Here is a 24,547-nt window from a genome sequence, read left to right on the forward strand (position 1 = left end):
GCTCCTGAGCCCTTAAAGGTCATCAAAAGGTCATCATCCTGGCCTGTATGGGTACTAAAATTGTGTTTATTATAGCGTTAGCCTACTGGATTGCTTGAGACAGAAAAAGAAATCTTTTTAAAATTTCCAATCAATACCAACAAATACACCTACATGCAGAAGACTGTTTAAAAGTCAATTTTAGTGCATGATTTTCAATTCCAAGTGTAGGACAAAGAACTCTTTTTTTTTTTTTTCATGGTAATTATTTTACCTTTCCCAACTGGGAGTTAGTTACTATGCTATTAAAATAATGGCTTGGGGCGTTTTGCAAAGCATGCATTTAAAAGCCAGGGAAAGGTATTTGTGTTTTCCTGTTGGAAATTTTTGCCTTAATTGATTAATTTGTTCCACATTAATATTTATTAGTCTTAATACAGAAACCAATGGCTATATTCATATTTCTAGGACAAACTGCTTTGTAGACCTTCCTTGATATAAAGGAAATACAAAGGTCAACTTGAATGCTTCTCCCTTCCAGCCTGAAACATCTTACTTTAGATTTTGAACTGAAGACAAATGTTATTCCCAGGAAGGAAGAAGCAAAAGGAAAATGGTCCCTAAGTTGATCGCCAACAGCCAATAATGTTATTAGTCTTTCCGTGTCTAACCCTGGAGAACAAACCCGGAATTTGAAAAATGTAAAGAAGAAAAATTCCTTCCATTCTTTTCATAACACTACCAGGTGAAAGCTCCACAGAGGTTTCTCCACGTAGTAATCAAATAAATATTTAATGAAAAATCTCTATGAACAAAGCACCACAGGGACTCCGAGATAACAAGGACACAATTTTTTATGTTAAGGAGCTCATGTTGTACTTGGAGAAATAGATATGCTCATCACTTGGCACTAGCAGTTGGATGTTTGCAGTAATGGGGATTCACGACGCGCAGAGTGGCGCAAAGGTCAACTCAGGACACAGCTGAGGTCTGCAGGAAAGGTACTCCATAGAGTCCCTCAAAGTCAAGACATTCAGGAACACTTTGACCTGACGCTGAATCCCCCAGATGGTCATCGAATTTGCTTCATGTAACACATTGATTATACATCTTCAAAGCACAAAGAATGAGAAAAATCACCTGTCGTGGGCTCATTTTTCTTTTTTCAAGTGGTTTCTGTAGCTTCTTAGATTGTATCAGAGGGTGTCTCTAATTGGGCCAGTCTCATTTTTTAAACCATTTTATAATCCAAACCTAGCATTATAACCAAACTTAGCATAATTTTATGAGACTAATTCCCTTTGGATTCTAATGCATCATTTTAGCACAGCACAGAGGACATTCTCAAATAACTATTGAATAAATTGATATTATATGTTTTTATTCAAAATGGAAATATATAATGTGGTAGTTCGTTACATTATATGTTATTATAATTGTGTTATTATGTTACCTCATTTTAAGGATTAATTTATACTAAATGGGTTTGTAAGAATTATTGTTTGAAAATAATTCCAGATTTTTAAGAGATGGGAATTTTGCCTTTTTTTTTTTTTCAGGATATGTAAGATAGATGTAATTTTGTTCATATATTATATAATATACATGTTTATATGTATAAATCTCTTCTCTACATTCAGGTTTTAACAACCCAGGTTAGTAGCCATTTTTCCTGTTTTTTGTTTTGTTTTGTTTTGTTTTGTTTTTCTGTTTTTGGCTTTGGTTTTTTTTTTTGATGAGAAGAGGATGCAAACTTTGGAGTTTAATTAAAGTTCAGGTTTTAGAAATTTCGCACCACAAATTGAAGCTCAAGCGTGTGACTCAAACTCTGCCAGTCTTTGCAGAATCCTTTTCTTTTGTTGAAGGTAGCACGGGAAAGTCTGGGTCTTAGGGTGAGTGGCAGAGTTTCTGGGATCCACTGTGTACGCTTGGTAAGTCTCAGTGATGCCCCAGGGCAGAGGCCATGAGGATGGGCCGAGGGAATGTGCACTGTGGTTTGGGGCTGGTTCCTGGTGGGGTCACCTCTCAGCTTGTCTCTCAGGTCTTCCAGAGATTCTCTGAATTTTTTACTATCCCTTAATAAATTCCTTTTCTGCCTCAACCATCTAGAATAAGGACAGAGACTAAGCTACACAGCAAATTCTGAACCTACTTTATGCCATTGATATTTAGATTCATATTGTAAACACTCCTTCATTTTCAAATACTAATTTCATAAATATTGAATGCGATTACTTTTCATCTTATTCCCTGAGGTGGATAATATAAGGTTACACCTATACTTGGAAACCTTATTAAGTGTTTATGTAATGAATTTGGTTGAAATGGATTATTTGTCATTTAGAAACTTTAAAGTGTGTTATTTGTGAATGTTAAGTATATTATTCAAATACCCCTGAAGACCAGATACATTTTCTTTAATAAATTGTAAGCATTTAATTTTCTTGGAAGGTCCTTGAGTATTTAAAGAAAAAATAAATAAAAGTGGTTTGGAAAATAGTCCCTTTAACTAGAAAACATACTAATTTATTTGGGTAATATAAATGTTGTTAGGGTGATGGCCTTACGATTGCATCAACTTGACCAAATCTCTAGGAATCACTCATAGCATTTTATAAGGGATTATGACATTGTGGATTCAAAGGGTGCTACTGGTAGTCATCTAATTCCCGGATGCTGTAAGTGTGGTTTGCAGCCCAGTAGCATCAACATCATTTGGCAGAAATGGAAAATTTCAGATCACACCCCAGACCAATGGAATTAAAGTCTGCATTTTAATGAGACTCCCCCTCATGTGATTCATACAGATATTAGAATTTGAGAAGCACTGATTTTTATCCTCATTTTATCAGACACAAAACCCAGCCCATTGAAAAAACTAAAGGCTGGGGGAGAGAGGCATAACTTAATAGTCCTCTCCATCAGGAAGTTTCTACTCAATTCCAAGTGCTTGAACCCACTTCTTCACACCACAGTGGCAAAGGAAACAGCCAGTCATTTTCTTCTCAACACTCCTTCATATACTTGAACACATAAGTTACCTTTTACCAACTCTTCACAAACCCCCAACCTGAAGATAAATTACCCCTTCCTATCTCTCACAGAATTTTCTTTTCACTCACCTACAAATAAAATCTGCTGGGAAGAATGAATCAATGAAGAAATTCTTCCATTCATTGAGTACTTATCGAGTAACCGCCCAGAGCTGGGGAATAGAACAGTGAGCAAAACCAAGTTCTTGTCCTTATGGAGCTAACATTTCAGCAGAGAGGGCACATATGAAACAAGTATATAAAATGCGAGTGTGGTAGTGCTGTAGAAAGAGGGACAGAGAGTGCCAGATGTGGGGTGGGATGGTGTATACAATAGGACAGGCAGAGCATGACAAGATGTGCCAGCCTCATCTTACCCATTTCCTGCCCCTGGAATCAGCCATTTCTCCCAGGAAGACTTGATTTCCAAACTCAAGGTATTCATTGTTATTGGTTTGTCCATTGTTTTGAAGCCTAATCTATCTCTTTTCTTCCCCGTTGAGAATTCTGGGTTTTCAAGGACACAGGGATGATTAATTTAGCTAGCTCATAATTTCTTATGTGTTTTATCCTTCATTATGCATACAGTAGATTCAGGTTAACAATGCCATGTGTCTATCAATAAATGATTGTTAAATACATTATCTATCATATGTATGCAATAGCATACCCAAAAGGGCATGGAGGAACACCAAAAAAAGGGTGACGTAGTTTTTTTGTGCTCTGATATGAAAAGATTTTAAGACACATTAAGTGAAAAAAAGCAAGGTCAAAACAATGTGTATACCATTTGTAGGAAGAGCAGTAGGGGACAGAATATATATTTATTGGGTTGTATGTGTCAATTAATTGAGCATCTTCAGCACAAGAGATTTTTCTGAAGTGTGTTATGCAAATTTTCTCCTGCTTTTGGACTACACCCAGCAAGACTCTGACCTCCTGGCTTCAGGGAAAGTACAGTTTCGATCAGAGCGTTTCGATATCATTCTATTTTTTTTAGGGCTGGGGAGGGGCAGAGGGAGAAGGAGCAAGAGAATCTTAGGCAGTCTCCATGCCCAGCACGGAGTCTGATGCGGAGCTTGATCTCACAACCCTGAGATCATGATCTGAGCTGAAATCGAGAGTCAGATGCTTGACCGATTGAGCCACCCAGGTGCCCCTGTATTCATTCTATTTTAAACTATTAAATACATGTCAACTTCCAGTACACACCATGCCCAGATTTAAATTTGATGTTATAAAGGGAAAGGCTAGAGTGTTCTAGATCTTTTATTAATGAGCACTAATCTCATAAAAGTTTTGAGAATTGAACCATGTCTCTAAATCTTACATTCACTTTGTTTCCTAAAAGTGCTTAACATTCTATTCCCAAAATAGACAGCAGGCAGTGCTTACTTAGTTCTGACGTTATTGACAGAGTTTCTTATAATGGAAGAGAGGGCAAATGATGAACAAGGCTTAAATTTGCAGAGAGAAGAGGAAAAGGAAGTATAATACCCCATAAGTTTATATTTTCATGAAAATCACAGTTGTGGGGGGTAAACAGGCCACAATGGACAGTGACCTCAGTGAAATATTATGGTTGGCTTATTTTGCATCTCTTTGCTCCTATTACTGAAATGAAGATGTACTAGTAATATGTTGGTATTATCACTATGAGAAAATCTGGGCCTAATCCGGTTAATTTATAAGGAGAAAAATGAACCACTTTCTGTATGATCTCAAAGAGAACGATTCCAGCTGATAAAAATGGGTGCCTCTACAAAAAGTTAGCATTTCATTTTTGCCTCCAAATACCTGGCTTAGGAGTATCTAATAGACAGGTAGACACACCTCCTAGAAAGCAAACACTGAGAAGATCCTATATGTGAAAAGAAAGATTAGTAGCTAATTAAGGTTCTCTTCCACTACTAGAAGAAATTAGAAACAATTTTTATTGTAGATTAGAGCTTGACAGAATCATTCTAAAAACATGTCATCTTGCTGCATTGCATTGAGATATGCTGGAGAGAAACTTGAACCATTTGCTAGCACCTGCTAGAGAACAGCACTCCCAGACTAGTTAACACAACAAGCATCTGGGCAACCTTTTCCTGTAGGCACTTCTTTGTTCCAGTTTCCTGGACTCACCAAGCAGCCTTCAGTACACTCGAAGTCTCTTCTGATCTATAAACCTGACTAAACAGACTATAACCTGAGGCTAAACTGTGGACTTCACGTCCCACAATTTAAAAGCCCCTTTTTAAAAACATGAATATGCATATTGATTTGGTTGGATTGAGAAGTCTCAACTCAGTGAGATATATACATGAGATAATCCCCTCTCTCCAATGACCACTCTTAACTGTTGAGTGGCACACTCTTTCTCACTGGTATTTGGCAACCATAAAAATACCTCAGTCTCAATCCATAAATTCTCTTGTTTCTTTGGTCCCTAAAAATATTATTTCAGTTATTATGGATTAGGCATGTCCATTTTTTTACATTAAGACCTTATTTTTTAGAGCAGTTTAAGGTTCACAGAAAAACTGAGGAAAAGGCACAGAGATTTACCATATACCCTCTGCTTCTACACATGCATAATCCCCCATTATCAACATTCCCCACCAGAGTGGAAAATTTGTTGTAACTGATGAACCTGCATTGGTATGTCATAATCACCCAAAGTCCACAGCACGGACTATGGTTCACTCTTGGTTTTGTACATTCTTTTTTTTTTTTTTTTTTTAAGGATTTTTATTTATTTATTTGACAGACAGAGATCACAAGCAGGCAGAGAGGCAGGCAGAGAGAGGAGGAAGCAGGCTCCCTGCTGAACAGAGAGCTGTTGCGGGGCTTGATCCCAGAATGCTGAAACAGTGACCTGAGCCGAAGGCAGAGGCTTTAACCCACTGAGCCACCCAGGCGCCCCGGTTTTGTACATTCTAATGGGTTTAAACCCATAGATATATAGAGATACACAGATATATAATGACATACATCTATCATTATGGCATCACACAAAGTATTTTCATTGCTCAAAAATCTTGTGCTTGGCTATCATCCCTCCCCCGCAATCCCTGCCAACCACCGATCTTTTTTAATTAATTTATTTTTTTAATTAATCTCTACACCCAATGTGGGGCTTGAACTCACAACCCCAAGATCAAGAATTGCATGCTCTATCCACTGGAAAAGTGAGGCACTCCTGATATTTTTAACAGAATCTCCATGGTTTTGCCTTTTCTGGAATGCCATATAGTTGGAATAATATATCATATGGCCTTTTCAGATGACTTATTTTACTTTTTTCGTGTGTGGACATTAGCTTTCAATTTCTTTGGGTAATTATCAAGGAGCATGACTGCTAGATCACATGAGAAGAGTACATTTAGTTTCGTAAGAAGATGTCAAATTTTTGAAGTGGCTTTCAAAGTCTTTCAAAATGGCTACACCATTCCACACTCCTACCAGCAGAGAATGAGAGTTCCCATCGCTCCACATCCTGGATGGCATTTGGTATTGTCAGTGTTCTGGATGTTGTCCATTCTAATGGGTATGTAGTGAAAGCTCATTGTTGTTTTCATTTCCATTTCCCTGATGACATATGATGAGGAACACCTTTTCTTATGCCTATTTGCTATCTGTATATCTTCTTTGGTGAGGTTTCTGTTGAAGTTTTCAGTACGTTTTTAAATCAGGTTGTTTTCTTACTGTTCAGTTTTAAGAGTTCTTTGTATATCTTGGGTTATAGTCCTTTATCAGCTATGTCTTTTGCAAATATTTTCTCCCAGTCTGTGGCTTCTCATTCTCGACATTGTCTTTCACAAAGCAAAAGATTTTAATTTTAATGAATCCAGTTTATCAATTATTTTTCTCATTATTCTGCCTTTGGTATATCCAAGAAATCATCACCATACCAGAGGTCGCCTAGGTTTTCTCCTGTGTTTTGCATTTTACATTCAGATCTGTGATCCATTTTGAGTTACTTTCTGTGCAGGGTGTAAGGTCTGTATCCACATTCTTTTTGTTGCATGTGGATGTCCAGTTGTTCCAGCACCTTTTGTTGAAAAGACTGTCTTTGCTCCATTGTATTGCCTTCGCTCCTTTGTCAAAGATCAGTTGACTGTATTTGTGTGGATCCATCTCTGAGCTAACTATTCTGTTCCACTGAGCTATCTGTGTGTTGTTTTGCTAACACCATACTATCTTGATTACTGTAGCTTTATAGTAAGTCTTACAAAGTCAGACAGTGTCAGTCCTCTAACTTTTGTTCCTCTTCTTCAATATTGTGTTAGCTAGATCTTTTGCCTTCCCACGTGAACTTTAATATCAGTTTGTGAATATCTACAAAATAACTTACTGGATTCATTTTTAAAACTTCTAGCTTTTGTCAACATCTAGTCTCTGAAGAAATGTGACTGGTGGGTAGAGAGGTGTGGTTGGCCTTCTCCCACATCTGCCCCTTTCTGCTCTGCTTCTCTGTGCTGGTCAATGGAAGAAGAAGGAAGGAAGACCTTTCTTTCTTGGAGTTTCTATCTCTCTATTTATATTACCCAATCCATTATTGCATATTGTCTACTTTTTTATTAGCATTATTAATGGAATACAATTCCATCGTTAATATATTAGTCATAGTAAATTTAAAATTCCTGTTTGACAATTCTAAAGCCTGTGTCATATTTGAGTCCGGCTCTGATGCTTACCATGTCTCTTTAGACTCTGTTTTTCCTTGCCTTTAGAATGCCTTGTAATGTTTGGTTGAAAGCCAGATATGATATACTGAGTAATAGGTACTGAGATAAATAGGTCTTTAATGTGAGGTTTTGTGTTAATCTAGCTAGAAGCTGGGCATTGTTTAATGTTTGTTGTAACTGTAGATACCAAAGTCTTCAAATTCCTCTAGTTTTTGTTCCTGTCGTATTTGGGCTTCCCTAAGAACCCCCTCCTTAGATAGAGTCTGCATGATGTAACTCCTTTGGCTGTGATCCACTGTTTTTATACTGGTATGTTAGGAGCCTGTGGGGGAAAGGAGAGTGTCCTGTAATGTTATCATTAAGTCTCAGTCATTGAGTAGGTTTGTGTCTTGCCCTGTGACCTTCACAGCTGTTTCACGGCTTTTTTTTTTTTTTCCTCCTTTGGTGAGAGAGGAAGACTAGAGAGGGCTAGAGTCAGAGAAAGGCCCTTCCCCGAAGTGAGATAAGACTCTGGTGAAGTCTTCTCCCTGGAGACTAGGCCTTTGTTATGGAGAATGCTCCACTGTATTTCACAGTGCTCTTCCCTTCTCCTGCCAGAGCCCCTAGAAGGTCTTTTTTGGCTCTTCACCCAGAGAACCTGGTGGAGTTCCAGGAGGTAAAACTCACAAAAAGTGTGGGGGCCCACCTAAGTCACGCCCCCGTCCCAGAGTGTCTCACTCTCAAGTCACTTCAGCAATTCGCCAAAATTACCTCTTTTAAGACATAAACTGAGGCATACTAAAAGGTTTTTTGTTTTTGTTTTTGAGCAAAAATTGATTTGAATCTGGCAGCACCAAACTGAATGATTAGGAGTGCTCCGCTGACAGGCTCTCAGGGAGATACTTTGATAAGAAAAGGTAGAAGCAAAGTAAGGAAATTATTGGCTCACTACGGCTCCAAACCTAGTTGGCTGTTGGATTGCTTGTGCCTAGGTTTCGATCTCATAACCTGGAGGCATTTATAGGCTTGGATTTTGGTTTGCTTAAGTAAGCAAGCTGTCTTGGTATTAGAGCCACATCAGTCTAAAGCTTTCTCTTCTAACTGAACATCATTTGAGGATTCCTACCAGTCTGTGGCTTCGGCTCCCAGTCTGTGGCTTCGGCTCCCAGTCTGTGGCTTCTGCTCCAGGTGGGCAAATCTCAAGTTTGACCCTGGATTCCCTTGTCTCTCCAGATTTGGGAGCAGCAGTTTGCCCTGAGATCTCTATTCTCTGACGGGCCCAACAAAAGCCATTTTCACCTCGTTTAACCTTTTCTTGTTGTAGGGACAGGAGTAGCAGCTTTCTGTCTTTGCACATGTAGAAGCTGAAACTGGAAATCTATAACCCAAGTTTGAATTAAGAACTTTAAGAAAGACTTTAAAAAAAAAATGGCCTACAGAAGAAGCCAAAGAGCTCTTATAGATGATTTTTCCATTATTCAACAAGTGGAAAAACTTACGTAGTTATTTCAGAGTGGCGAAATCTGTTTATAAGTCTGACTTAGTTCTTTCTTTAATTTTGTCTAGTCAAAGAGTGCTGACACAGATGATAATTATTATAAGAATGAGACGTACCTTTCTAAGGGGACTTAGTTGTATTATTCCAAAATTCCAAGGAATGTAACTCCTAAGAGTATATCGTTTTCACTTAAAAAATTGAATATCATTTTCCCCAGCTCCTGGAGCTTTCCTCACTTGAAATTGGAAAGGGGACTTTGAAATCCAGAATGTTGTTGCTTCTATTCCTTGACTCATATTGCCTCCCTCATTGTTTAACCCAAAGAAGTTTTACTCCCCGTTAAGATCAAGAGCTCATTCAGACCCAGTACTTCATCAGCCTCTACTTCAGCCTCGCCTGTTGCTCTGCACACAACACACCTTCAGTAAATACTTGCATGAAATTGGACGTAGACTTCTGTGACTTTTTACTGTGCTGGGTTGCCAGAGTTTGCCATGAGCTTTGTGTCCCGATCTAGCTTGTTACTCTTATCTCTTGGCTTAAAATATTGTGCCTTGCAAAAGGCTTCTGTGAGCAAATACTTGAGTAAAATGAATTACCCCCTTTCAAAAGGGCCTGAATATGGTTTTTCACAAGACCTATTACCATGCCTTATACCTCATTATAATCTACTGGGGAGTTATTGTGCATTTTGTAATGGAGGCTAAATTCCTATTTTTCATCACCTGATTAGTATTTCTGAATTGGCTCTGGTGCCAAAAGGAATATTTTCCCTTACTGTTTCTCCTTTTCAGTAGTAATATAAATATAATAAAAAGCAGTAGAATGCATCCCCTCTCCAGAAACAAACAAAAACCAATTACAGCCAATCCTGAGGGAAGTCTTCGGTAGAGAAAGCCAAGAAAAGCATAGAGGAAGCTGAATACCTCTGCTTTTCTCTGTTCTCTCTGCCTAGCTTTTTGGGATCATATTTTCACAGACTAATTTGGATTCTTTCATGCCCAGGTAGGGAAGAGGAATTTTTATCCTCAACGCATGATTGATGTGTTGAAATGTATGCAATTTAATCGGAGAGGGGTCCGTTCGTTTTAGGGCTTATTTGTGATGTGTGTTTTCTGGCTATAGGACAAAACTCTGGGCAGCCCCAGCAAACAGACCAAAGAGGCATTAATGAAGGCTCAGCTTGCTAGCTCACTGTCCACCTTCTTTGCCTGTGGGCAGACAGGAAGAGCGCCTGGGAGGATGTGGAATCGCGGAAGGGTGATTCCCTGTCCCTGCTCTTTGGCCACTGCCACCGAACTGCTGCGCACGTCCTGGATCCTCGGGTCCTTGAAGCAGCTCTTGCCCTTCCCGCACTCAGCTGTGCATCACAAGGAGGGCAACTTCAGCAGAGAGTGTATCCCAGGCTGCTCTGCCACAGTTTTGCTTTGAGGGCTGGTTTTCTTGCTTTGATCATCTCACTACCCTAATACCACCGGGCTACTTCTTTCCCTCTTCTGTGTCACCTAATCATTTAGAAATGAAATTCCTTTCCTTCTTTCTCTTGCTTCTGGCTGGAGGGAGATTGGAGGCAGGAGGGTTCTCCCCTCCCTCTTGGAACTGGGAGGCAATGGCTTTCCCACTAGGACGTGGGGAACCCCAGGGTTCCAGCTTCACCAGGATGCCCGGCTCAGGTTCTGGTCCCTCTGTCCCCCCACCAGAGGGCTTCCTGCTTTGCTGACATCTGGTTTTGGCTTCACGGTCGCCTGTTTACCCTTGCAGCTCCTCCACCATCCATAAAGCCTGTTCCCAGCATTGAATTCCCTCTGTGGGAGATCCTGAGTGGTTTCATTATCCTGCTTGCTCTTTGACTGCTCCCCATATCCCTGGTATATTTGTCTCAGCCCGGGAAGGACAGCTCCTCGATGCCACATGTTTTATTGTCACAAACATGTTTTTTAGAAAGTTAATTCAGACCAAGCATGATGCATTAATGCTAATGTGTCATCTCAGTGGGTCACTGTGAATACTTATTGCTAAAAACTCATAAGGTCAAATCTGATATCTGATCTCTTAGAAGGGCTTAGATGCACTTTTCTCAATAGACTTGAATCAAGCAGAACATTAGCTCTTCAAAGGGTGAGCAAAGATGTCTCTCGAAGAAAAATGAGGGTGGGATCGGGTCATTGTACATGCGGCACAGACACGGGAGTGGGGTAGACCTGCATCCCACTCCCAGATCTTCCAGGTCTTAGCTGAATGAGCCCAGTCCCTATGTGTCTCTGGCCTTAGCGTTCTTGAGGAAAATGAGATAGCACAGACAGAGGTGCACATGTGGACAACACGTGTAGAAAGCCTGGCATAGGAAATGCTTGGTCTTGCCTTTCTTGTTTTGATTCTCACTAATATTACCATGCTGCTTCTTTCCCTCTCCTGTTTAACCTAATCATTTGTAAAATGAAATTCCTTTCCTCATTTCTCTAAAGCACAGCTAAGGTGAAATTCTTAAAAGGAACTTTACTTGAAAGCCAAGGGAAACCAAAAAGGAAGTAAGCGGATCCAAAAGCAATAAAGCCGCACTCATAATGGGCGGGGGGGTCCCTGAAAGGCACTGGCCAGTGATTTTTTTTTCTCAGGGACCTGGACTGCCTGTCACAGATGCCCCCCGTCTCACCACCTCTGGCTGCGAGGCGTAGAACATGGATTCTCAGCTAACTAGATATAGTGTCCACTTTCAAAGACAGATTTTTATTCCCCCAAAATAAAACTTACTCTGCTTTCACCCTGCATGGGTTCCTTGGAGGTTTTATTTAAATAAAAGGACTGTCCCCTTCTCAAAGCATCCATTCATTGTGTTACTCCTAAACCTACAATCTTTGAGCCAGAAAAGGTTCTGAGAATGCTGCCTTTCAACAGATTAAACAGCCTCTGGGTCCTGGAACCGGTACTGGGATTATCAGGCTGAATGGCAACCTTGCGTACATTTTTACCTCTTTAGAAGTTGGAGATCAAAGGAACAATTCTGGTTGAAGCCTGATGCCTCCCTTGCTTTCGTAATACTTTCTTTTGAGGGTTCCAAGGAATCAAAAAGGGAGCTATAGAAATTAACTAACCAAGGGACCACTTTTAGCATTTTGTTCAAATATAGCCACTTCTGCAGACACAAATGAAAAGATTCAATCTTCAAATAATGTTTTCTTGCACCTACCAAAGAATAAATATTCATCAGTAATCCTCAAGCCTGGGCCTCTTCTGGACCTCTCTCCCAGCCAGCCTCTCAAATACTACTGCAAAGGAAAGTTAACTTTCCTAGGAAAGAAAAGGTCACCTCAGAAGCTCATCGCACATTCCTCTACTCTATACCTCTTCTAAGACAAGAAGGAGAAATGGGTTTCTGTTATCTTCAAGAATAACCAGAAGCGGGGCGCCTGGGTGGCTCAGTGGGTTAAAGCCTCTGCCTTCGGCTCAGGTCATGATCTCAGGGTCCTGGGATCGAGCCCCGCATCGGGCTCTCTGCTCAGCGGGGAGCCTTCTTCCCTTCCTCTCTCTCTGCCTGCCTCTCTGCCTACTTGTGATCTCTGTCTGTCAAATAAATAAAATCTTAAAAAAAAAAAAAAAAGAATAACCAGAAGCTTTTACAACTTACCTACATAACCAGGCATAGTCCTAGACATAGAAACAAACCCACGTAATGTAAAGAAGTGGGATACATGACTACTGGGAGCTCACAACTCGGCAATGATCAGCATGTTTTAACCGCTCACATTTCCAGAGCCCTGGTGCATGCAGGTCTGGTGCTTTTGAACATTTTTTCAGGTGACTTGGGATCACACAACTCCGTCTTCTTTGAGGAAGTAGTACAAACACAGGGCATCGTCACTCTCCCAGCTGAAGGCCTGCCCTAAGGAAATGTGGACGATTTCTGGGCAAAGTCAGTCTCTGTTGAATTGAACCAGGCTGACACTCCTTGGCCTGTGCTGGTTGTAAGCGGTGTGCTGCTGAAACACTATAGCTATGCTTGACGCCTGTGCTCTAGTGATTTCAAGAGGAGGGAAAATAAGTCTCCTTGATGCACGGGAGGGGATGGAAATGTTTAAGTAAGTCAGTGAGATTTCAGGTATTCAGAGTAAATCTGCATCGCATCTATGCTCTTAAAGCTTTGTATTCTGTCCCCATTTCCTTAATTCTATTGTGATATCAAAGCAGCCACTCATATGAAATTTGCTGTTGATAAAAAGGAAGGTGTGTATTTATACATGTATATTTACATTTAGGTACATATTTTAAATTAATATTGACTTTTATTTCCTCCATTGATTCTATTTTTTTTTTTTTTAATTAGGACTAGAGGGAAGATCTACCAGTTGATTTTCAGTGTAATGGCTTGAATTTGCAAGAAGTAGGGTTTTAGTATAATGTGTAACAATGTCATATTAAGGGTTTTTTGTTTGTTTGTTTACTGCTATAATGAATTACCACAAGCTTAGTAGCTTTAAACAACACAAATTAATAATTCCACAGTAGTGTAGGTTAGAAGTCTGAGATGAGTCTCACTGGGTTAAAAATAAAGGTGTTGGCAGCCAATTCCTTCTGGAGGTTCTAATGGAAAAACCGTATATTGGTTCACCTTTTCCATCTTCTAGAGGCTGACTTCCTTCCTTGGCTCTTGGCCTCTTCCATCAGCAAAGCCATCAAAGGCAGGCCAAGTCTGACTCACACTGCTGTCTCTCTCTGATAACACTTTCACTTCCCTCTTCCATCTTTTAAGAGCTCATATGATCACACTGGACCCACTGGGAAACACCAGGATAATCTCCCTATTTTGAGCCTTAACAATCACATCCACAGAGTCCCTTTTGTCATGTAATTTAATATATCTACAGGTCCTGAAGATAAGGGTGTGGAAATCGGGGGGGGGGGGGCCTGCAGGTACATTATTCTGCCTGTCACATCTCATAACTAAAGGTGCTGTCATTTCCTACCTTCTAGAAGTAGCATAAACCACATATCGATGGTTCTGCCACTATCTGTGGCCACACATATCTTTCTCCTCCATTTGGAAATGCCATTGCCAGATATTACAGAGAACTAGAGGGAAGGGTTTGGTAGCACTAATGGACTTACCTATGCAGCTGTGTACCAAGGGGTTTTCCTGGGATCCTAATTCAGCAGCTTCATCTGAAGAATGTAGATAATGGTGGGAGCTTCATGCAGACCCTAGAGCTGTTCTGACAGCCACAGAATCCTGAAAACTGTACACCACTTTACAAATGAAAGGGATGATGCAGTAGCTATCCCAGTGTGTTCTAGGAACTTGAGTACATAAAACCACCAAGAAGGATCATTTAGAAATTTAAAGTTTTTTTCCTAAAATTACAAATTGCAAAAAAAAAAAAAAAAAAAAGAATCTTAACTACATGACAGAGGATGAAATCGCTCATTTCCATTCTAAATCAATACTTTATCCCTATCCCCTGAGATAGGTCATTTTAATCTCCATACATGTTTATCTTGTTTTGCTTTTTCTTCTGCTCTGATGTTTGTTATGCTTTGAGTAGATATTGATTCCCTTCTCATTAAGCCTGCAAACATCTAATCATTCCTATCTGTTTGGTTTTTTTCATTTTTAATAATTTATATTTAAATTCCGGCAAATTGAAGGTCTAATTTTGCCCTTTGAATGCCTCTGCATTCAAGTTATTCAGGCAGATTTTATCTCTTGTTTTTTTTTAATTCTACTTTAAGTTTTATAAAAATGGATATTTCTTATTATCCCCAACCCATAATTTTCTTTAGCGAACTTTTTGTTTAATTTTCTTTTGCCTTAACATTTTATTTTTCAGACACCTCTCATTGAACCTCACGTTCCTCTTCGTCCTGCTAACACCATTAGCAAGGTAATGGGATGTAGGTGGGTTGATGAGCCGTCAACTTAAGAAGTGATTACTTCTTAAGTAACCGCTGGAGGTGGTCAGTATGTCAGAGCATCATATCAGGAAACCTTGGATACATTTTCTAGACACAGTAAATATCCAGTGTGTTTCAGTTCTTAAATAAAACAGTGACATGTCAGACAAGCAAACAATATAAATGTGTGAATGAGTTGTATTTGGTGAAGCCAGAGTCAGAATGTGATTTAAGTTTTCATCTGGTTGTTTTTCCCTATATAATTTCTCCTTCTTCTTCTTCCTCTCCTTTCACTGGATTAAAATCCAGGTCCCTTCGGAGAAGATCCTCAGGGCTGGAAAAATTTTACGAAATGCCATTCTCTCTCGAACACCTCACATGATAAGAGATAGAAAATACCACCTGAAGACGTATAGGTATGTGCAATAACTCCAAAGCCCCGGGCCCTTCAGACTCATGTCCCGGGAAATTGGAACAAACTTGCATTTTCTTGTTTTCCATTTGTGGACAGCTTATTTTCTAATCCTCCAGGTTCTGGAACATCTAAGCTTGTTTTTGACCCCTGCTTAACTTTAATTATCCTTCATATTCCCAACAATTACTCCTAAACTAATTTGCTTGGGCATTAGTTTAATTGTGATAAACAAAGAGAAGAAAATTTTTTTTATTTATGATTGCTAATTTTTTTTAGGCGAATCATTTACTGAGCATTTATTTACTCTTGAAGCCCTCTGCCAGGCCAGTTTCCATACACTATCCTATTTCATCCTCACCACAACCCTGGTGGGTAGGTGTTAGGCCATTTTTCAGATGATAAAACTGAGGCTCAGAGAGATTAAATAGTTTTCCTTGTCCAAGTCACAAGTCTAGTGAGTGGCAGAGCCAGGATTTAAACCAACCAACCTTGGTTGATGTCCAAGTGCAGTGATCTTCATTTCCTTCTATTATTCATTCATTCCTCAAATGTATTAAGTACCTACTGGGCACCAGATGCTATTGTGTTCTAAGCCCCAAGGATACAGGAGTGAACAAAATTATTATACAATGTTCTTTACAGAGTTTACTTTCTACTGTAGGGTTTCATTCTAGTATAAATATAGTGAGATAGGCAACTCTGTATCACACCTATAATCATTTACAATAAGGACTCATCACAGCTGTCACTGGAGTTAAGACCTTATTTAGCTGAATCTTCTGGGATGACTGAAGAGTGGAGGTCAACTGAAGATTCATGTCTGATTTGGGCTTTTGATTTTTTTTTTTTTTCAATTCGACAAGGATTTAGGAACTAGAATGGTCTATGTATGGCACACAAGCCTTCACTCTCTCCTTTCACGCACGGATCACCCTCATAACCCTCTCTCAGCAATCTCTCAACTCTCCCATTTAGCCTAGACATGACTTCAGAAACCGTCAGACCTGGCATGAGCCACAACCCATTTGATTCACATGAACCAAATTCCTAAGGCACAAGGAGAAGCTAGATGACAAATTTTAAAGTTATCATGAAGGATATATATCTTCCTAATGACTATCAACTATGATAGAACCTGTAAGATTAGACCTGATTCACCCTATAGCGAACCTTCGAATACATGTGCCTCAAGATCCAGTCTCTTTCCCAAGGACAGAGAAAGAAAAACATGGCAAACTCTTTTCTGTACTCCATGCAAACAAACACTCTTCAGCTTGTGCTTGTCATGAACATGTTTACAAGACCCAAACTGACAGTATATTTATTACATTAATTGGCCTCTTCTTGGATAGAATTTTGGAAATGAGATAGGATTTGAGAAACACTTCAGTCCTATCAACACATTCCATTTCTTAAGACAGATTATTCATCTAGCCCTTTTCATGTTGATATTTACCAGCTACCATTTTGGATGACTGCATTTGGAACTCCAACCCTAGAGGTTCATTCTTTTGGGAGTCTGTGGTCTCTATACACTGCTATAATTTTAAGAGCAGTAAAGGTTAAAAAAAAAAAATCATATGTCACATGTTCCCAGAGAGTTAGAACACCTTAACTCATTAAGTAATCTCAAAATCTCATATGGCTAAAGGACCTTTTTCTTTTTAAGTCTTTATTATTATTTTTTTCTGACTTAAGATATGACTATGCTTTTCCAAATGTTGACTTGCTTTAGGGAAATTCCATTAAAATATGTCATCTTTGTGACAAAATGGAAACCAGTAGTCAGAAACCATAAACTCTTTCTTGCTCCATAGTGCTAACATTTTAAATCCCTGAAATATAGGTGTCGTGTCTATTCCACACCCTATGACACAAATTAATGATCTGTTGGTAATAACCCAATGACTCAATTGGAAGCTGAAGGGATGATTTCTTTTTTCTGCATCCCAGTTTGAGTTCCTTGCCCCCACACCTTGTACTTCCCAGTTCCATCTCTCTCCTTCCTATTCTCCACCTTCTTATGTTGCTGCTGCACTATTAGAGCTTTGAAGTCTCCCCAGATGCAGTATCATCCCCAGTGATCACCATGCTAAGGTCTGCTGTTAATTCTAAAGTGGCTAGAGATCATCAATGGAGGGGAAACCCAGTGATTCCATCAGATGCAAGTGGCATGTGTCTTTGCTCTGCTTCTGACCGCAGGATTCTCATACCCCGTACAAGGGCCCAGGTGCTCTGGGATCATCTCAGATCCTTTTAGTAAAGACAGTCATTGAGTTAAAAGCCACATGGATTTAATTTTTTATTCTTTTATATGACTTTTCCCATTAAGAAATTCTCAAATTAGAAGAGGCATGTTTTGACAGGTCATATGTTTAGGATGAATAGTAACTAGGTGCCCCCTTTGCTCACTGAAGTTCTTTATGGGGGTATAGACTGTTTTCAGGGCAGCCCTGGAAACCTGATGGCCTTCTCAGACATTTTCCTGGTGAAATATTCCAGGGTTGGACCTGGATCCGGGCATCCCAGGAGCTTGGACAGATCTCAGAGTGCCTAGAATATTGGAACTGGAAGTGGCCTTAGAGGCCATCTTTTCTTCCTTGTTTTTTTGTTTTTGTTTTTTGTGTTTGTTTTGTTTTGTTTTTTACAGATGAGAAAACCAAGAATCAGAGAGTTTATACGATATGGCCCTAGTCACATGGCTACTAAGTAGCAGACCCACTGCTGTATCTCATGAACCCTCCCAGGCTAAGCCTCTTCCTAAAGTGCACAGTGCCGGGAAACTCCCCCAGGTTAAACTAAAGAGGCGCTCCCTGAACTCCACCCCAGAGATGGTGCCATCCTTAGCTGGGGAGGAGAGGCCACCAGTGACACAGACCCAGCCGCTCTGTGACTTCCTGTGTTGTCTCATGGGATCTGCTCCTAAGGCTTCAAGATTCCATTTCCACCTTTGAATCATCAGGCCCCAAACACCTGCTCTTCTCTCCCACCCCATCTCGTGTGTGTGTGTGTGTGTGTGTGTGTGTGTGTGTGTGTGTGTGTGTGTGTGTGATTATATGTTTCCTAACTAATGCACGGAGTTTGCCCATCCCAGCAAACTTACCACTGAGGGGCAACTTGGGGGTGAATGTGTGACTATTACAGAAAGCGCGTGGAGCTCCTCAGATGACAGGCTCTGCCGCAGTGCTGATGCTCATTACATAGGACTTTTTTCAAAGAGATTTGCATCGCTAATTGCTTATTTCTCCCAACACCCCTCTGAGGAAGATCAGTAGTATTACTTGAAAATATAAAGTGCTATATAATTTTGCACTTATACAGCGCCTTTCATGGAGCACCTCCAAGTGCCTCACAAACATTAACCCCTTCCTCGCAAGGCTCAGGTGAAGGAAGTTAGAATTCCGCCTTGCCTTCCTTTCACACTGAGATTTTCTGGGACGGGCTCAGGGCGAAAGGGTTTCCGTCCCTGGGATTAGTTTGCTAGGTCATGTTCTCCATCTCATGGACCTTCAGTCTCCCCTGGAGCTGCAGTTTGTAATGCTTTCATTGCCTGGAAGGTTCCCCTGTGAGCTGAGTGGTTTTACTGTTCTGTGCAAAAATTTGAGAACCAGAGGCCGCACCGTGCCATGATTTGTTGGCATGAGACCTCTTATGGTGGAAGAATGCAAGCATTTCAGGAAAGTCTTTCAAAAGCCATCTCCCAGCTTTCTTCTGCAAGGGGGTGACTTCCCACCCTTTGTGTCCCCCCTCTCCCTAGGCAGTGCTGTGTGGGGACCGAGCTGGTGGACTGGATGCTGCAGCAGACTTCATGCGTTCACTCCCGAACTCAGGCTGTTGGCATGTGGCAGGTGCTGGTGGAGGACAATGTTCTCAACCACGGTAAGATGAGCCATGGTCCCAGGAAAACCCTCTGCAAGGGCTAAGTGCATTTCCCCCATGAGTTGTTGATACAGTCCCACATGGTCAAGAAAGAACTATGATCCCTTCAGGGGCCCGCAGAGCTAGGATCCTCATTTAGCAACACAAATGCAGCAAGTGAAGGCGATGGGTTGCTCTGTTCCCCCATTGTGCCTTCCTAACCTGGGAGAATGTATGAAGGGAAAATGAAATTGCAGCCAGAGTGCATCAGTTCCAATTATGTTTATTAGTTTGCATTCACGGTTCATTGATCGTGTGATTATATTCTGAGCACAGCCATCCTGATGCAGGGGCCGTTGAAGAGCAATGAAACGTGTGGCTGGGCTGATGGTGTGAAAGAAAGTAATGAATTCCAAAGCTGCCTTTTTTAATGGTGGTGTCATCTGGGAGAGCCAATTTGTACACACACAGGATGACCATATGGCTCGAACGCAGATTCTGATTCAGCAGCTTTGGGATGGGTCTTGAGGGTCTGTATTGCCAGCCCACTTCTACCTGATGCCCGTGCTGCGGTCTGGGATCATATATTGAGCAGCAAGAATCTACTTCTCTGCTGCATCTTTCTGTCGTGTCGGTGCTCCATCCTGAAAGGGGGCTTAAAAGCCTTAAGATATAGCAATGAGAGATTCTGAGCCAACTGACTGTCCTACCAAGATCTAAGTCTTTTTCTTTAAAAGGAATGAGAAAAAAAAACAAAAACACTTTTCAAATCTCAACTGTTCCTTCTAAGGTTATATGACCTAGAAGCTTGGTCTAGTCAGTTTTGTTCAAACAATTAATTTTACTCTTTTTTCTTTTTTTCCAGTGCAGACAGACATGTTTACAAACAGCACACACAGAAAGAAAGGCATGAATCCTGATCCCTATTAAGTAGGGTTGTTTGAAGTCTGGGCTCAAAAACCAGTTTAGAGCATCATTTGGCAGTTGGTTATTTTCCTGTTGGGGGCACAGGGCCCACATGCTAGAAAATGTCACCAGAGCAATTTTTGCGGGTCAAAGTGCTCATCTCCGAAAAGTTGGCAGGCTCGCATCAGACAGGGGCAGGGCGAGCTGCAGCCGGGCGGGTCCGAGAGGGCAGCGAGGTGCCGGGCCGCGGCGTGGGAGGTCACGGCTCCCAGCTGCATGGCCCTGGGCGAGGAGGAGGGAGGGCGCTGAGGAGGCTCAGCACTTCGCTGTCACTTGGCTCTCGCGGCTGACACCGTCCCTTTGCTTCTGGTAAACGGGGCTGGGAGGCCGAGGGACACCGGGTGACGCCTGCCTTCATGTTCCGCCTAGTGGACCAGGAGCACCACTTCCAAGACAAATATTTATTTTATCGATTTCTGGATGACGAGCACGAGGATGCCCCCTTGCCTACTGAGGAGGAGAAGAAGGAGTGTGATGAGGAGCTGCAGGACACCATGCTGCTGCTGTCGCAGATGGGCCCTGACGCCCACATGAGGATGATCCTCCGCAAACCGTGAGTGAGGGCGCGCCGGCGCCCCCTGCAGGTCCCCGGGGCCGCGGCGGGAGCGAGGGAGTCGGGCTGCTTTCCAAAGTCCCGGCCTTCCCCCCGGGGCCCAAGGAAGAGGTTCTGAGGGGCGACACAGCAGCGTTTGTCCCCCTCCGTTTTATTTTTGAGCTAGAGAATTCCATTTCCCTTCCGCATGAGTTAAAACCGTACAGATTGTTAGCGGTTGGTTCAGGATGTCAACACGGGGTCCACCTATTAAACGACCTTTGGGCGATGACGAACAGAAATTGCTCAGTTTCTGTGCCAGACTGCGACAGCCCCTTTCTTTCTAATGCAAGAGGGTGAGGGTCATCAGAATGCCTTCCATCTCCCCCTTCCCTCTCAGCCAAAACCTCCCCCTTTCAGTTACAACCCATCAGCTATGTTGGAGGATTCTGAAATGTTTAATCAGTTGGATTCGGGAAGAATTTACTGAGCCCCTCTTTTACTCAGGGAGCTCTCCCGGTTGCTCTGGGGCATACAGAGAAGCATATGCCACGGCCCCAAGCTGGGGGAAACCTTTTCAATAAGGGATGACTGGGCACTTGGTTCTGAGGCCACCACATACAGGCTTGTGTTTTTCTTCTGGGAATAAAACGGCCCTCCACCCTGAGACCAGGGCCAGCAGCCATGGAAGTCAGCTCTGAGTCACTTGGCTTGGCCAGCCTCTGTTTATTAGCGGGACTTGACAAGAGCATTGAACTTTGCATGTGTTGTATGTCCACTGGGCACTTTCCAAAAGTGCCAGGTCCCTCAGACCAACTTCCCCAACATATGCCACTTAGACCAACTTACAGTACTTCTCAGTGCTCCTGTTTCCTTCCTTCAATATATTTTATTTTTTTGTCAAGTTATGTCCCCTTGGTCAAAACTTTCTCTTGAGTCTTCATGTGCACCACCATGTGTATCAAAGGCCTGCCCTGATCCCAGTTAGCACCATCATTTTTAGTTCTAGAACATGGGTTCTGACTTGGTCCTTTTAGCCTCAAAACCCTTCCTTCAAACAAAAATTTTATGGAAAAATCCAAACCATCAAACAGAAAAGCCAGGACTTCACTGACCTAATTATAAGTGGCATCTGAGAATATTGCCCAGCCAGTGTGTGCTGTGTCTGCAGATCACAGGTGTGGGTAGCTAAGGGGACACAAGAGAATCATCAGGACATGATGATGAGGACTCAGATGAACACCATGCTAACCCGTGTTTTCTTTCACATCAGCCTGCATCCCCTCTCCCTTCCCCACACGTCTTTGTCCCATTGTCTGGATCCATCCACTTCTTGCTACCACTTTCATTCAAGCCAACACCATACAGTGGTTCTGAATCAGAAGTGGGACAGCTCCTAAGGGGCATTTGGAAATGGGGAAGGGTGTTTTGGTTGCTCCTTGGGGGAGCACACTTCTGCCACTCACCTGGCAGTGGATAGGACCAAAGGATGCTCAACACACCCAACAAGACCTAGAACCCTACACAATAAGGAGCCATCCTGAAACTAATGCTGCTGTTGAGAAACATTTCTTTAGGCTGTGATTTTCTGAAAGGCAAGGACACATCTCATTTTACTTCATTCATTCATTCATTCATTCATTTAACCAATATTCAATAAACACCTACTTTGTTTTAGAAACTATGTTAGTTGCTAAGGCTGAAGCATCAAACAAGAGGGTTGCATCTCCTTGCTGGAGCTTTCTGCCTAGTCCAAGAGACAGACCTTCAACAGTTATGCAAGGAATCATTTTATCATAGCTGTTGTACATGCTACAAAGGAAAATATAGTGTATATTAATAGAATATAATATGGAAAGGGGGATTTAATCTGGCATAGAAGTTAGAGAAAGCCATATTCCTAGCTCTGTGCATTCCACCCAGCAGACCATCATTAACATTTGCTGGGTGAATGAATGGTCAGACGAATATATAGTCCCAGCTAATGTGCCCTCAGCTCTTAGCTGCTTCAAGGGAAGCAGAAATGCCGTTCGATTCACAGAGATTTTTGAGTATGGGCCAAAGAGGTTTTGTTGTTTTGTTTTGTTTTTTAAGTAATAAAAGGGTTCCTGCCTTTGGAAATTTTATAATCCAGTAGGGAAGGCAATCCCAAATTAGATTCTGATGCAACAAACATTTATTGAGCGCCTGCTGTGTGCCAGAAACATTCATGCTAATTGCTTGATTCACCCCCACAAGAGCCTGAGAGCTGCTTTCATGAGTGACCCTTAGAAATAGGAACCTTGTTCTTGTGCTTCTTTTCTTCTCTGAATTGCATGATCCTTGGCAGCCTGAAGATTCTTCAGAGCAAACTACATTCCAAAGGTTGGATTTTTCCTGTCAATCACTGGAAAGTACAGGTTTCACCAGTATTCCAAGACACATCTCTTGGGTGGCCTTGGGAGTCTTCCCGTCTTTCCGGGTTCTGTGAAACTACAAAATTGAAATCGAGCTGGTAGTTCTTCTGACTCAGTACTCCTTTTCTTTCTGTTGGAAAGACAGCCCCTAAGAGATGAGAGGGGAAAGTGAAAAAGAAGGAATCTCAGGGGGCAGACTTTCAAACCCTACAAACACACACACGCACACACACACTTTTGGAGGAGAGTCTGATAATGACTTGTGGAGCTTCTGTTTTATTTTATCTAAGTGGAAAGGAAATATGCTTAGTTGACCAAGAATTGCCAGTATCACTGTTACCCTTAAAGAAACTAGCTGAGCACTTTGCTCCTCGAAACTTGAGGGCATGTTCAAAGGTCCTGGAAATGTGGACTTTTTACTGCCCAGACAGCCAAGTCATTAGGAAATGTGGAGGCAAGAGATGCATCGGCTCCATATCGACCGGGGCAGGACCCCCCAATTTTTTTTTAACTCAGCACAGCTGCATTTTATAATAGTCACCACTGCTGGAGGGGCTGCAGAACTCTGATAATTACTGGGAAAGAAATAACACAATATTCTTTGATGAGAAGATTACTTTGAGATTTGATTGTATAATGAAGATGTTGCTTTGAAAGGTACTTCCCATTGTTCTGAATCTGAGACTCGCTAGCAAAAAAAAAAAAAAATGTCACTTGTTTTGACAGGCTACTTAGAAAAATTCTCTGTTTATTACATTAACTGCAGCATTTTAACTGTCAGACTATGAAAGAATGTTCTGTAGTTTAAAAAACAGAATAGAGCTTCAGGGGAAATTTTTTTGGCATACTCTTGTTGCTATTGGTATTGAAAAAAAAAAAACATACATTCTGAATGTGAAATTAGCTTTTTGTGTGGTGGCAGGCAGAGTGACTCACAATGCCCATCCTGGTTTCACAGGTGCAGACCTGGATGGCATTGGGGGACAAGTACTATAGAGCAGTGACAGTTTGACGGTGCTGTTGTTGTAGCTCACAGACAGGGCCATCAAATCTCAGATGAGCTCTTGGAGCTAATTGTTTTGATTTTGCTTTGTTTATAAGTCTAAAGACAAGAGGTTACCCTACAGCAAGTAGATACAGTGGAGTTCCTTGCCAATAGAAACGTTCCTTCTGCTTACCTTTGAGCAGACTTTGGATAGGGCCCACGGGCAAAAAGATGTACCCTGACCAGATAAGCAGGGATTTATAAGCTCAGGGGCCCACTGGATAAAAAGAGGCTTCAAGGACACAAAGAGGGCTCTGGTCATACCTATATGCCCCTCAACCTCTT

The 24,547-nt window shown here is 41.5% G+C and overlaps 1 protein-coding gene across 2 annotated transcripts in view; it reads left to right on the forward strand.

Annotated features, from left to right (window-relative positions):
- Positions 1-24,547, forward strand: part of LOC111158917 (Rap guanine nucleotide exchange factor 4) — a 296,800-nt gene that overhangs the window by 196,864 nt on the left and 75,389 nt on the right. The window contains exons 7-10 of one of the 2 annotated variants that reach the window (XM_022521284.1): positions 14,987-15,040; positions 15,360-15,466; positions 19,223-19,344; positions 20,659-20,842. In XM_022521284.1, the coding sequence (XP_022376992.1) occupies positions 14,987-15,040; positions 15,360-15,466; positions 19,223-19,344; positions 20,659-20,842 (467 nt within the window). The remainder of the gene's footprint in view (positions 1-14,986; positions 15,041-15,359; positions 15,467-19,222; positions 19,345-20,658; positions 20,843-24,547) is intronic. The other variant, XM_022521347.1, reaches the window with a different exon arrangement.

Source organism: Enhydra lutris, unplaced genomic scaffold (genome assembly GCF_002288905.1).
Source record: "Enhydra lutris kenyoni isolate GAN:26980312 unplaced genomic scaffold, ASM228890v2 scaffoldscaffold1, whole genome shotgun sequence".
In the NCBI taxonomy this organism is placed as follows: domain Eukaryota; kingdom Metazoa; phylum Chordata; class Mammalia; order Carnivora; family Mustelidae; genus Enhydra; species Enhydra lutris.